Source organism: Charadrius vociferus, unplaced genomic scaffold (genome assembly GCF_000708025.1).
Source record: "Charadrius vociferus isolate BGI_N301 unplaced genomic scaffold, ASM70802v2 scaffold430, whole genome shotgun sequence".
In the NCBI taxonomy this organism is placed as follows: domain Eukaryota; kingdom Metazoa; phylum Chordata; class Aves; order Charadriiformes; family Charadriidae; genus Charadrius; species Charadrius vociferus.
In genome coordinates, this window is record NW_009646541.1 from 2,836,024 (window position 1) to 2,848,916 (window position 12,893).

Sequence of the window (12,893 nt, forward strand, 5' to 3'; positions counted from 1 at the left end):
TGCTGCTCTTAACGGATACGTACCTCAAAGTGACGGATTTCGAACTGTTTTGGTTCCACCGAGACAGAATTGGGGCCGTCCTGAGCGGCAGTGCCTGTGAGACAGCTGTTTTCCGTTCCTTCTCAGAGAAGGAAGCCGTTCTTGACAAAAAGTGTTTGGAATACGCATGGGAACACCGCTAATTAAAAGTAAATATGCCAGGTGAATTACCCTAGTCAAGCACTAAACATGGATGCCAGTATGTTAATTATTAAATGCAATATTAATGCTTGAAATAATTATCTTATGAAACCCAGCTTTAGTATCAGTTAAAAAAAAATAGTATTTTCACTTGTATATAATTTACATTTTCTTTAACCATAGAGAGGATATATAAACATAATCAGTGAATGTTTGTTTTATGGAATTACTGGAGACATAGATGCACATTCCACCTAAAGAATCAGTGTATTTGCTATAAATAAGGTTCACCTACTGTTCAGCTTTACATACAAACATATTTATTTTTTAAAAGTCTTGATCACAAAAATAAGTAATAGACACAGTAAATCGCAATGAAAGAAATGTTATTTACACGTGAATTCCAGTATGTCGCTATTGTTGACCTGATTGGAGTAACAGTGAAACACCGCTGAACACCTTCCAGTGTTGCGGTCTTCACATTTTAAGACTGGCTAAAATTTTTTTTTTCCCCTCAAAATAAGAGAGTCATGATAAAAGCTCAAAATATTGCCAAGAATTAAAATAAAAAATGTTAACAAGAAGAGACTGACTTATTCTGGTGAAATCAAGTCTAGACTGACTATGTGTCGCATGGTAGGCCTTCCGTGGGGGCAGTTCCAGGGATGCTCAATCTCGCCCATGTGGGTGACCAGTTTTCTCATTTCCTGCACATTCAACGCAGTTCCAATCATCACCTGCAAGTAGAGGCAAAAACCCCAATTATTATTTTCTTTCTCCGTATTGACGATGGACACGGATAAGAGCAGTACTTCAGCTGCTAGAGTAAATAAATGCTGTGCAAGGCATTAGAAGCAGAAAGACCTACAAGATGATCAGCAGACAAAATATGGCTAAGTATGTTCACAAGTGCACTAGTTTGAAACAAAACACTACCAGAAATTTTTCCCAAGTTACAGTAGACAAAAACACAAAGAGGAAGATGAAAAATATATGTTGACACTCAATCGTAAATAAACTTCCCCTGCAATATATATACACAGATACAGCCACCTACAATACAACAGAAAATATGGTATTTGTTTGAAAACAAACATCAAGTGCAGTACTTACAGACTTCCTGCAAGCTCGAGAAGCAAACATCTGTCTGACCCTGGAGGGCCTACACATGACTCCAGGACAGTCACTTAACATGAAGATCAGCTCATCTATGTCTTGTGGACCAAAAGTCCAGTTTTTGCTTGTTGGCAATGATATTAATTTAACTCTTTGAGTTACAGGAGCTGAAAGATTTGCAATAATTAATAAAGGAACACAGCACTTGAGAGTAAAATTAAGAAACTACGTTGTTACATTAATATGATGTGATCTGTTAATATGGTAAGGTTTAAATGTAGTCTTTTGATGGATGTTAGTAACTAACCATAGTGGTAACTATAGCAGATATCCTTTTAACATTAACAAAAAAATTGCTTGCAAACTTACAAGCAGATAGATCTAGTTTCTGACAAGCCCTTCAAAGAATAAATGGTTTATGAAGCTATTTTGAGGGGTTATGTGACTACAAAATAATTAAGGATTTTTGTTGGTAAGAGACTGATAATTAATAGCATTTTAGACGAAAAGTGGTGATTCTGTGAAGAAAGTGGAAAAAAGAATCTTTAGTGACTTCCCCAATACCAAAGTGGCAACACACAGCGATTTCATGATCCTTGCTGTACGAGAACGAGGAGCTTGCAGGTTACGCAACTTGCTCAGAAGTACATAGCAAGTCAATGCTAAAGCCATAAGGAAAACCAAAGAACGTAACTTACCAATGGTATCTATTAATTTAAAATTACTAGATTTGTAATTTGCCTGCATCTAACCCTGCAGGGACCAGCAAGCGTACCAATAAACCAAAAGGATTTTAATGTAACATATGCAGAAAATAGACATCCAGTCATATAATCAAACAGTGACTCCAAAGAGTCTTCAAAAACTTCTCTAAGGAGCTAGTGAGATAAATACAATCTTCTATTAAATAGTGCACAGAATCCTAAGTCTTAAGGAACTCGAACAAACCATATACTAGAATGCATATTATTATGTCAAAGTTTCTGATAACTACCAAAAGGGATTTTTGCATAATAAATTAGATTAAACTGTTTGGTTTTTTTTTTTTTTACTTCCAGCAATTCTGGACCAAACTCACCATTTTCATTTATGACAAAATCAAACCCATTTTTTCTGAATATTTCCAGGTTTTCAATCAATACAGTTTCATTTACAGCTGTTAAATTGAGATTTTGAGGCCTGAAAGAAGAGAGAAATACGCTATTGCATAGGTACATAGTGCAGACCATTTCAGATAGGTTTCAGAAGCAATCTAGAGATACCAATCCCGAGCTCTCTATTAGAACATTTCACTTTGCTTTGTTAAAATATCTCAGCACTGAACAGATCACTCCCAAGTGTTCTCAGCAGGGCTCAGTCGGTTGGGCAGCTCTCCCTGTTGCGACAGCAGTCTCCAGTACCCTCGCTGTACGACCGCGCTCACCAAACGCTGGGCTGCCACAGAAGCCCACTATGAAATCTGTTTGCCCATCGACTCGCTGCATAGCTACAGCTGTATCTGTGGAATTTGTTTTTCATGTGAAAACTGACTCTTTGAAACACAGAATATACAAACGACTTCTGTCCTAAGTGTTTTGAACGTGTGAAACGCTACATAAATACAACCATAGAGAGCCTTCTGAAACATGAATTAAACTTAATTATTATTGTTAAGACACCAAAAATACTTACGCTATCAGCTTCTGACCTTGAAGAACAGTGTGTTGTTGTAACATCTCAAAGTTGTATTTTTCATCAGTAGCATGTTGGTCAATTATGAAAAGATCAGAATTCAACTTTGCTATTATAAACCCTAAATTGAACTGGCCAATGATTTCCATTTTTGCAAACATTTCTTTACTGTACATAGAAAATATAAACAAATTACAAATTACATCAATTATCATGTTAGACTGTAAACTTAAAACCATATTCTTCTCCCCTGCAGAACACACTTTACACTTTAAAAAAAAAAAAATCTCATTTAAGCTGGATATGAATGTGAAAAAGTACAGTTATCTGGAATCTGGCACTGCCTGATGAGGCCATTTCTGGCAGAACACAATCCATCATTAAGACAGGACTCATTCAGGATTCTCCCATTTTAAACACAGCCACTGGCGATAATAAAATTAGAAATGGGCAGTATGGTGATAATCCAAGTGAATAACACTGAAGGCAGCATCAGGTTTTGAAGTAAGGCATCTGATATATTTGCCTTCTTTTCGCAATGAGAAAGTTAATGAATTATACACTTCTACTGTCCAGTGACCACCTGAATATAACTTATTTTCACAACTAAGTCTCATCAAATTTCAGGTTCACATGCAGGAGAAATATGAATTATGCAGTCTTTTCAGAGTGTTCTTATCTGTCATGAAATTCAGTGTTTTTCTGACTAGACTGCAAATTACAAGTCTGAACTAAGCCAATCTATCACGTTTGCGGCCTTCTTTTTAGTGTCTTTTTCCACATTCCATTTGCACTTAGTTCAAACAGCTGCTCTGTCAGGCAAAATAACTTGTCAAGTGGACATTTTAACAGTGTAAGTTAAATAAAAGATATATTCAAAACTAACAGATAGATGTAAGCCTCCTGCCCACCCCCCAAGACAGGTCTTCTATTTTTCCGTAACTGTTTTTATTAATTGATTAATACAATATGTTAAGAAGGTGAAAATACCTGATCTCTTTTCTTAATTCATCTTCTGCTACTTTATTTTCTCCAGGACAAATTTTTGCTTTAAATCTTCTGTAATTTTGTCTTTCTGTACTTTTCTGTTGTTGCTGTATTATCTTTTTTACCTTTTCTGCTAAAACCTTCATAGAGAATTCAAGTGGCACGGTTTTCTTTTTAACTTCCACCAGTACATCAACGCTTGGCATATTCTTCCTAGTATTCTTCACTTCAGGACATTTACCTGCCTTGAAGTCATCTGCTTCACTTTTAAAGCTTCTGCTTTTAAAACACTTGACCCTTGAGGAAGAACTACTGGCTTCTCGAGATAACTGATTTTGATTAGTCCAGTCATTCACTTGATTTAACTTATGTTCAGTGCCCAAGATCTGAACATCACATTCCAATGAATTCTCACTACATCCAACAGTTTTAAGACGTTCATTTTGAAGCTGTTCTTTGGAGCTATGGAATTCTTCTTCAGGAGGACTAACTACACTTTCACTATTGAGGCAGCTCCCAGCTTCTGGTGTACTACATCCGGCATCTGACTCAGAAGTGCTACAGAATCCGGAATCTGCATTATCTTCAAATTTTCTCAAATATCTGCTTGGAGTTGGTATCTTTGGGTCCATCTTATGGCAACTCTCAGGCTCCTTAGTCAAGACAGCCTTCTGAGTCTTTACAGTACACGAAGTAGTATCAAGTGACATTTGTCTAGGGGACTTGTGCTGCTGTTTTATCTTTTTAGGGCTTCGAAAATTACTCTCTGTCGTTTGATGGAGGCAGAACGACTCCCTTAATCTGGCAAGAGTCATTACTCTTTTTCCTTCACCACTTGGATTTTCAGTCTCAGAGTCAGGCAGCATTTCTACCTGAGGCTTTTCTGTCTCTTCAGGAAGCGTCTTCTTCAAGTTGCCTAATAAAACCAGAATAAAGAATGCTTTAAGATTCTAAGTTAGCTGGAAACATGAATTAAATCATGTGCTTTAGTAAAGGGAATGAAAAGAGAGGTAGAAAAATAGCAAACTCCTCAAAGGAGCCCTTAAGCTTCAGACAATGACTGAGTATGGGGCTGAAATGCATTAATATCCCAACAGACAAGCAGTTGCATCTTTAAGAAACTTAATGGTACTTGGGTGAATGAATTTGTAATTTCTTTTTAAACTGGAACAGCAATCAGTCCAATCAGCATGTTTGTTTACAGTATCGAAAGAGTTTAATGACTGAGTGACAATGAAAAGTGAACTGCTCCTACGCTTTAATGGTCACTATAAAAGTCCTTTGGCAAGATGTTAAGGAACTGGCACAATAGATACCTGTAGTATATGTTATTTGTAGATAATTGGAGGACTTCAACCTCAGAAATTGTCAGTCTGACATATTTTACTAAATATTAATTTAAACTAACAATAAGAATCAGGCTATAACCTGATTCTTTACGTCAGTAAAAAAGGAAATTAGAAGGGGTCTGTTGAAAGAAGCGAGGAGGATGAGGTCGCATTAACACAGAAAAGCAATTTTGAAAGATTATACAGTCACAAGTGAATCAGCGATTTCTGCAGTTATCATCAAAGAATCAAAGTTCAAAATCCAATGAACTCATACTCGAATTTAAGATTTTATTTATGAGACCTTAACCATTCTTTCTCAAGGACAATTAAATACAGGAAACAGATCTCTTCCACTATCTTGGAGAAGCCTTTTTCATGCATTATCAGTTAATTTTGTGTTAATTTTTTCCCCATGAAGTTGACTGTAAATCATGTTGTGCTGGCATGCATCATTTCCAAAACAATCACTTAATAACTTAGGGTCCTTCTTTATTATTTGATGTCGGTAACAATCTTTCAATGTAAGCAATACATGAAAAATCTACCCTGAAAGGTATATTAATTAACAGCCAGACATTTTTTTGCATTTCTTCTTTGGGGTTTTGAAAACACATTTTTCCATTTTCAATTCTCTATCGTATATCGTACACACAACTTTCACATTTTGTGTCCTACCTGCAACGCCCAGAAGTTTCTGATTGACATTCAGTTTGTTAACATCACTACCAAACATCTCCATCAGAGAAGTTTTTAAAATTGCTAATAAAAGCTTTTCCTCCTGAAGTAAAATTTGCCTTTTGTCTGGAGTTACATTGATGTCAACACACTCTAAAGAAGAAAGAAAACCAACTGAATTATAAATGAAAAAAGAATAAAAAAAATCCACCCTTGGATCAGGTTTCTGCCCTTTCAAGCTCCATTTTTATTTCACAGGATTAAAACCAAAGCCGCAGTTAACATTCACAGTATGTCTGCAAATCAAACTTAACTTTCTCAGCGTTCCAGCAAACAAAACAGAAGGTAATTCTGTGCAATAACATGATACAAGTTTTCTTGTATTTAAGCTAACCACCAGATTGCCTTTTTTCATTACTTGAGACAGGAGATTTCTTTTGAGTACAGAAAAAGTGGAGTGGAAAAAAAGTGGAATCACAGCTAGACCCTATCTCTCCCTCACCAACTGTAGATCCAACATTCGCACAGCGCAGGAAGTCATACAGATAAAAGTTACAATATTCTCTAAATAAATGCAATTTATTTTTCAACAACGTTACAGCCTTTACTAAAGTTACTGAAAATTATTCATAACTTACCAGAATCTACACAAATGTTAAGGACAACAAATGGATACTGGTGTTTATTGTACAAGTGATAAACTTCATTCACAAGCTTGACGACCTGCAGAGAAGGTGAAAACCAATAAATGTCAATACTATTATCACCTATTTTTTACCAGTATGTGTTATTTAACGCCCTTCAAAACAATTAACGTACAAAGTCCTATCTTGTATGATTGAGCTTTTGTTCACACAGATAGTCACAATGACGAAAGGAACCTGAGACACAGGAACTCGCAGCATCAAGCCACAAACATACGAATCAGTTTCTAATCCAGTGGTTTTCAGAGCATGTCAAACAAGTTAGCGCTGGTGATGTTAGAAAAATGAAAACCTTACCTTTGCTGGATCACATGGACGTTGGTTGATAAAGAAAAACTGTCTGTCTGTTGTACTCCTTCCAACACCATGATCACAACGAGAAATGAAGCCTGTAATACTGTTGAATAATAATATAGCAACAGTAAGGTAAAATGGAGGAGAAAGCAAAATAAATTTTTCTGACTCTGAGCACATTTAATGGAAGAGTATTTTATAAGGGGCTTAAAGAAACGCTATTATACAGCATCAGTAAATATGTACACATATTTCCTCTCCCAATTCCTTATCTGACAAAGGCTAGACGCTCAGCTCCAAAAAGACATCAGACAACTGAAAAAGTAGCTTGCTCTGATTTCGAAAGAAATGCCATTTGTAATTTTTCTGCTCTGAAAGCAGAAGAGAGGTCAGTTGTGAACTGTCATTGGTCAGATACTGCTCTGTCTATTTGCCCATGTCATGTATAGTGAGAGATAAAAAAGTACACTTTAAGAAAGTAAAGGGTAATTTACTTACGCAAACTGATTCACATTTGTCTCATACCACTTCTCAGTAACAACACCGAAGAAATACAGGTATAAACAATGGATACAATCAATCCATCCAATTACTCAGAGCACTGACAATGGTGCCGTTCAGCAGATTACAGTAATATATAACTAACTAGGACACAAGGAGTAGTAGTTTTGCTTTTCCCGCTCATTTGACTACCAAGACCTTAGTCCTGACTTAGATTTTTTAATCAAGTGATGCTCTTTGTACTTTTCTAATTACCTGTAAAGATTTTGTGGCATGTCAGTAGCATTGAGTCCATATTCTTCACAAACAGCTTCATTAGGAGGTAGCTGAACAAAAGGAATGAGGGTCTGCAACTGAAAAAAAAAACCAAAAAAAACAAAAGAAAAGGAAGTGAAACATTAAACATGTGTAGATTTTTCCTTCTATTTTATTGTTATTTATTAGCCTTAAAATCTATTTGATAAAGTTCTGTGTTTTTTCCAGTTGGCTGAGCAAGTTGAATACTTAAAATACCCAGCTCTTTCAGTAAGCTCTGCTTACTCATTTCAGTAAGCTCTGCTTACTGAAAAACAGAAACGATGCCTTAACGAATGGCTGTTCTCATCCTCCGATATCACTACCTCTGCCTTGGTAATTTCACAGACCCTTGCTTTAAAATGTACACAGACAGAACAAAACGATTGACACAATTTGGACTCTCCAGCTACATACATACGATCTAATCAAGTTTTACACAAAACCAAGGCAAAACGAGTAATAGAAGTTGCTTTTGAAAGAAGAATCAAACTATTAGAAAAGGTAAGTTATTTGAATCACAAGCTGCCTAAGTGCAGGTATGTTTACCACAAGCATGTTCCCAGTCATGCCACTATTATTTTTCTGTCATTAGAGCATCTTCTACTGACTTTACATTTAAGTATTTGATATTACATAAGCGGGCTATAAGCTTAACTTTCTATTCAGGTAACACTGAATTTTCAGCTATGCTGGTAGCTACCTGGCAAGACAAAGTTACATATTTCATCTCGTCTTTCAGCCACAGCACGAACAGGCTTTGAAACCTCAACGTGGGCACCGTCAATGGAGGAAGTGCTTATCAACAACCAGCAGCTATCAACCACTCAGTATTCCTGATGGTTGTAACATACGGTTGTAGGAATGATGGCTTTATGCTTTTTTTAATCTTTGCTTTCTTCTAGAGAATAACAATAATTTTTATAGCCATTATTTGGAAAGCACCCCAGTCCACACCTCTACAGGGGCTGACTACAATCCCATTTAAAGGTTAACCAGAACAGCAATGAAACTAAAGTTTCACAGAAAGAGGTTGCAAAAGCTAGGAACACCTCAGTTTTCCGTTCCCCAATTAAGACATCCAGGTCACACCATTTTTTAGGGTTTTTTAAATCGCTTGTTGTTGTGACACGCAGACCCTGGTGCACAGACTGTTTTTCAAAAGCACAAACCTTCAGAGGCTTGCTGGCACAACAGCTCATAAAACTGGCTTCAGAGAGATACTAAGCAGTAACCCTATCTCCTAAATCATTTCTCTTCCATCTCATCATCTCTAGGCAGATCGAGAAACCCCAAGGGAATCTGTGGAGGCTGCACTGTTTCTCCTTTTTCAACCTGTAGGGTGTGCTAGAAGTCAACACGTGCTCCACCCTTACGCGGTTTTCAAAGCTTTCCTACATTCCCTCTATTTATTAGATATTAAAAATCTCTCTATACAGCTATATTATCTCTCTTTTCAATAGTAAAAGTAATACCTGTTTTTGCCCAAATACTGCTCCAATGTTCTCCTTTAAACTAGGGCTTCCAGTAGTGGATACCACGGAGCTTTTTTTCCCTTGGCCAACTTGATTGGTGCAGTTAATCCGCACTCCTTTTGAAACAATACAGTATGCCTGCAATACCTGGACCATTTTTGCATATTCCTATTAAAGGAAAAAGAAAGTTCACATTTATAAGAAATGTCTCTTTTTAAAAACAAACACATATAAATAAAACATTCAATATTTGCAGGTAACACAAAAAGGGGGTGGGAGAGTGAGTTTACTATTTTTTTTTAAATATTTACAAACTAACTTAAAAAATATAGATATGAAAAATACTGCTTTAAAAACAAACAGCATGTTTATACCATTGATATTTAGCCATAACACAGCAGTCCCTGATTTTAAAATACACAATAGTGATCGTGACATTGATTCTTTTCAAAATTTGAAAATTTGAGAATGTACCTCTAAAACCAATCATTGCAACACAGAAGAGGAAAGCATACAGGAAGAATATTTTCTTATTTGATTAAGATACAAACAGACACAAAATAGTCTAACATAATCAATGTCTTCTACAGAGAAGTGAATATCATTCAGCAGGGAATAAGTTCAGAGTTATGACACTCCTTTGAATTAAATTTCTGATCTAACCTACCTTTTTAATGTTTCTTTGAAATTCCTTATGCCGCACGGGCAAAGTATAAAATAACTGCTGTATGTTAACAGTTGTTCCTTGTTGTCGTGGAAAAGGAGTTTTCTGAGTAATTTTACCATTGTGATCAAATACCAAACGAGTCCCAACCTTTGCAGACTTATGACAAGTAAAAATGGTAACATCGCTAATGGAAGGAAAGAGGCAACAGAATTAATCACTGAGCACTCTACTTTCTTATCCATTCCGCACGATCTAATCAGGCATAGAAACTACACCAATACTAGTCATTTAATTAAAACTAACTCTTCACCACAAACAACTAAAACCATACCCAAAGCATGGTGTTACATTTTCCTAGCTACAACACAGACATGTTTATTTGTATCCCTTTTATTCTTCTCCTGTGAAACGCAGTGTTAAAGTCTGGTTTTGTTGGACACTACTTTCTTCATACTAATACATAACAGCAGAACATTATCGATGCATAGAACTGCATACAAAAGTTGGGCTATTTCAGATGTATAGTTTGTCTGGGAGGAGTTTAAATACAGTTTTAACGAGCTACAGCCTAGCAAACAGCACGTAGATATTACACTGCTTTATATCAGAGGATCAAACACTTATGCAAGTACACAGTTCCTTCCTGTAAAGATTTGCATGCTTAAGTAATACTAAATTTTGTACATAAAAGGACCAATCGGATGCTTAGAATCATAGAATAACTTTGGTTGGAAAAGACTCAGAATATAATGCAACCTACTGCTCAAAATTGACCCAATATTAAGGAACTGGAAGTTTCCAAAGCCTCATTTTATCAGTAACGGTAAAGCGAAAAGCTGGCTTCAGTTATTTTTGTGCATGTAGTAACTTTATACTAATAAGAAGTTTAATATTAATACCTTAATGCACACAGTGAACTCAGAGCTTCACCTCGAAACCCAAATGTTTCAACACGTATTAGATCAGAAAAATCTTGTATCTTTGATGTATAATGTTTCAGAGCTGGAAAAAGATATTTAAAATATATATTTCACTTCAAAGTGACACTGGCCTACGCAAGAAGATTTTGCATGCATATCAAGAAGCAAAAAATCTTCTGTATTATTATTTTACATAATTATTGCAGACAAAATAATTAAATACTTAATGTTTCATTTCCCCTTTTCCTATAAGCAAGATCTCTTTAAAATCCTCAGATACACCTATTACTCCAAAAATCGTACAGCATTATTCGTATATGCATTACGAGATGCCTCGGAGCAGTACAGAGTACCTGCCTCTGCTACTGATGTACCCATCACAGATTTTGCACTGCAAGAAAACAACTGCAGTGCTGTGCTGCGCATGGTACATAGTGGAGAGGCATAAGCTTATTCCAGTATGACTACAGCTGAGGAGGATTCAGTCTACACAATCGGAGCAGTACCAGCCACCAGGTAACAAACTTGGTCAGCAGCAGCACCCCTGAACTCTCACTGTCCTGCAACAGTAGGAGAGAGCGTTTCTGACATACCATATGCATACTGCGAACACACAAAGTTACTGCGCCATAACTTGTGGTGAAAGAGGTCCCCAGTCATCATATGGAGAAAGAAGCACGGCTACTCCTGTTGCGCTGGCTAGTTATATTTGTCATACGGGATTGTTCCTGCTCCTGTTTCATGCAATTTAAAACTAGCAAATGGAAAACTGGACAGTTGGGCATGCAATGTCAGGTCACTTTCAGCAAATATTCAAGTTTATAATTCACCTGTCAAAAACAGTCACTTTCACAAAGCTTGACTCCTTCAGCAATGACTGATGACTAAACATGAATGAATCTAAATGAACATTTATAGGACTTTCTCTTTTATAATAATTTTTATTCTTTGTTCCATTTAAACAAGCAATTAAATCAAAGACTAGTTCTGAGTTACAAGAACTATAACCACAATAGCACTACAGAACTGTTGTCTAGTTTTGCTCAAGTCTTGCAGGTCATACACGCATTACGTAAAAGCTGAGTATATTAAACTTAGGAAATTTGTTTTTTAAAAGTAGCTTTCTAACTGAAAATATGTTTTCAAAATGACCAAATATAAATTATGAAAAGGGTTCAACTTACTCAAGCCTTCGAAGTTTTCCTCTTCCACTCCACCTCCATTATCTGAAACCTCTATCAGTTCTGCTCCATGATCTTTAAGTTTTATATCTATGAAATTCAGTAATAAAAGTCTTTTGATTCTGTATGTTCATACACAGTATTCAGTATTAATTTTGTACTTGAAGTAACTTTACCAGATAACGTTTTTTCATGTCAAGTTTGAACAACAAAGAAATCCTCATAGCTGTCAAAAGTTAGGGCAATCTAATGCAAACCAGCCTGTACTTGGAAGAAGTTCGGCTTCATTGCAATTATGCCTGAACAGAAGTTTTCCCGGTTATACCAGTTATCATCCTGGCAGCTCTGGAACTGCGACCCTGCCGTAACCGTGTGCTAGCTTGAGGCCAGCAGCTACCAGAGCCTCATCACCACTGCTGTACAGGCCACGTACCTTATTTAGTGGCAAAAAGGGCTACAAATAAAATAACACAGACAAAATCACATGCTTTTAGGAGCCCAGCTGGAGCCTAGCAATCACAATACTTTATTTATCTAAGGTGTAAAATCATTGCAAACATGCTTGGCCCAAATACAAAGTATTTGTGCAGATTTGTTAATATGTTTTGAGGAAAAAGAAGTACTTCAGAGGTCTATGAAATTACGATGAAAAGCAGGTTACCGATGTTGGTAGCTCCAGCATCCAGGCTGTTTTCCACCAACTCTTTCACGGCAGTGCCAAGATTCAGCACAACCTGTCCCGAGCAGATCCGATGAACGGACTTGCGGTCGATGGGCTTGATGGCTTTAGCAGGCTGCAGGCTTGAAAGAGAGGAGGGACAAGAAAATCACGGCACCGCAAAGCAGGCGGGAAGGGCGCGCACCGCCCGACCGCCCCTCTCAAACGAGGGCAGCCGG

The 12,893-nt window shown here is 36.7% G+C and overlaps 1 protein-coding gene across 1 annotated transcript in view; it reads right to left on the bottom strand.

The window, feature by feature from the left end:
• Positions 1-488: 488 nt before the first annotated feature.
• The window catches only part of PMS2 (PMS2 postmeiotic segregation increased 2 (S. cerevisiae)), a 13,932-nt gene continuing 1,527 nt past the window's right edge, over positions 489-12,893 (bottom strand). The window contains 18 exon segments of the mRNA XM_009886244.1: positions 489-917; positions 1,294-1,463; positions 2,375-2,475; positions 2,968-3,065; positions 3,067-3,110; positions 3,113-3,135; positions 3,958-4,856; positions 5,941-6,113; positions 6,599-6,683; positions 6,962-7,061; positions 7,715-7,812; positions 9,229-9,347; positions 9,350-9,379; positions 9,382-9,396; positions 9,892-10,079; positions 10,795-10,897; positions 12,000-12,086; positions 12,658-12,797. Coding sequence (XP_009884546.1) covers positions 774-917; positions 1,294-1,463; positions 2,375-2,475; positions 2,968-3,065; positions 3,067-3,110; positions 3,113-3,135; positions 3,958-4,856; positions 5,941-6,113; positions 6,599-6,683; positions 6,962-7,061; positions 7,715-7,812; positions 9,229-9,347; positions 9,350-9,379; positions 9,382-9,396; positions 9,892-10,079; positions 10,795-10,897; positions 12,000-12,086; positions 12,658-12,797 — 2,617 coding nt within the window. The 3' untranslated portion in view covers positions 489-773.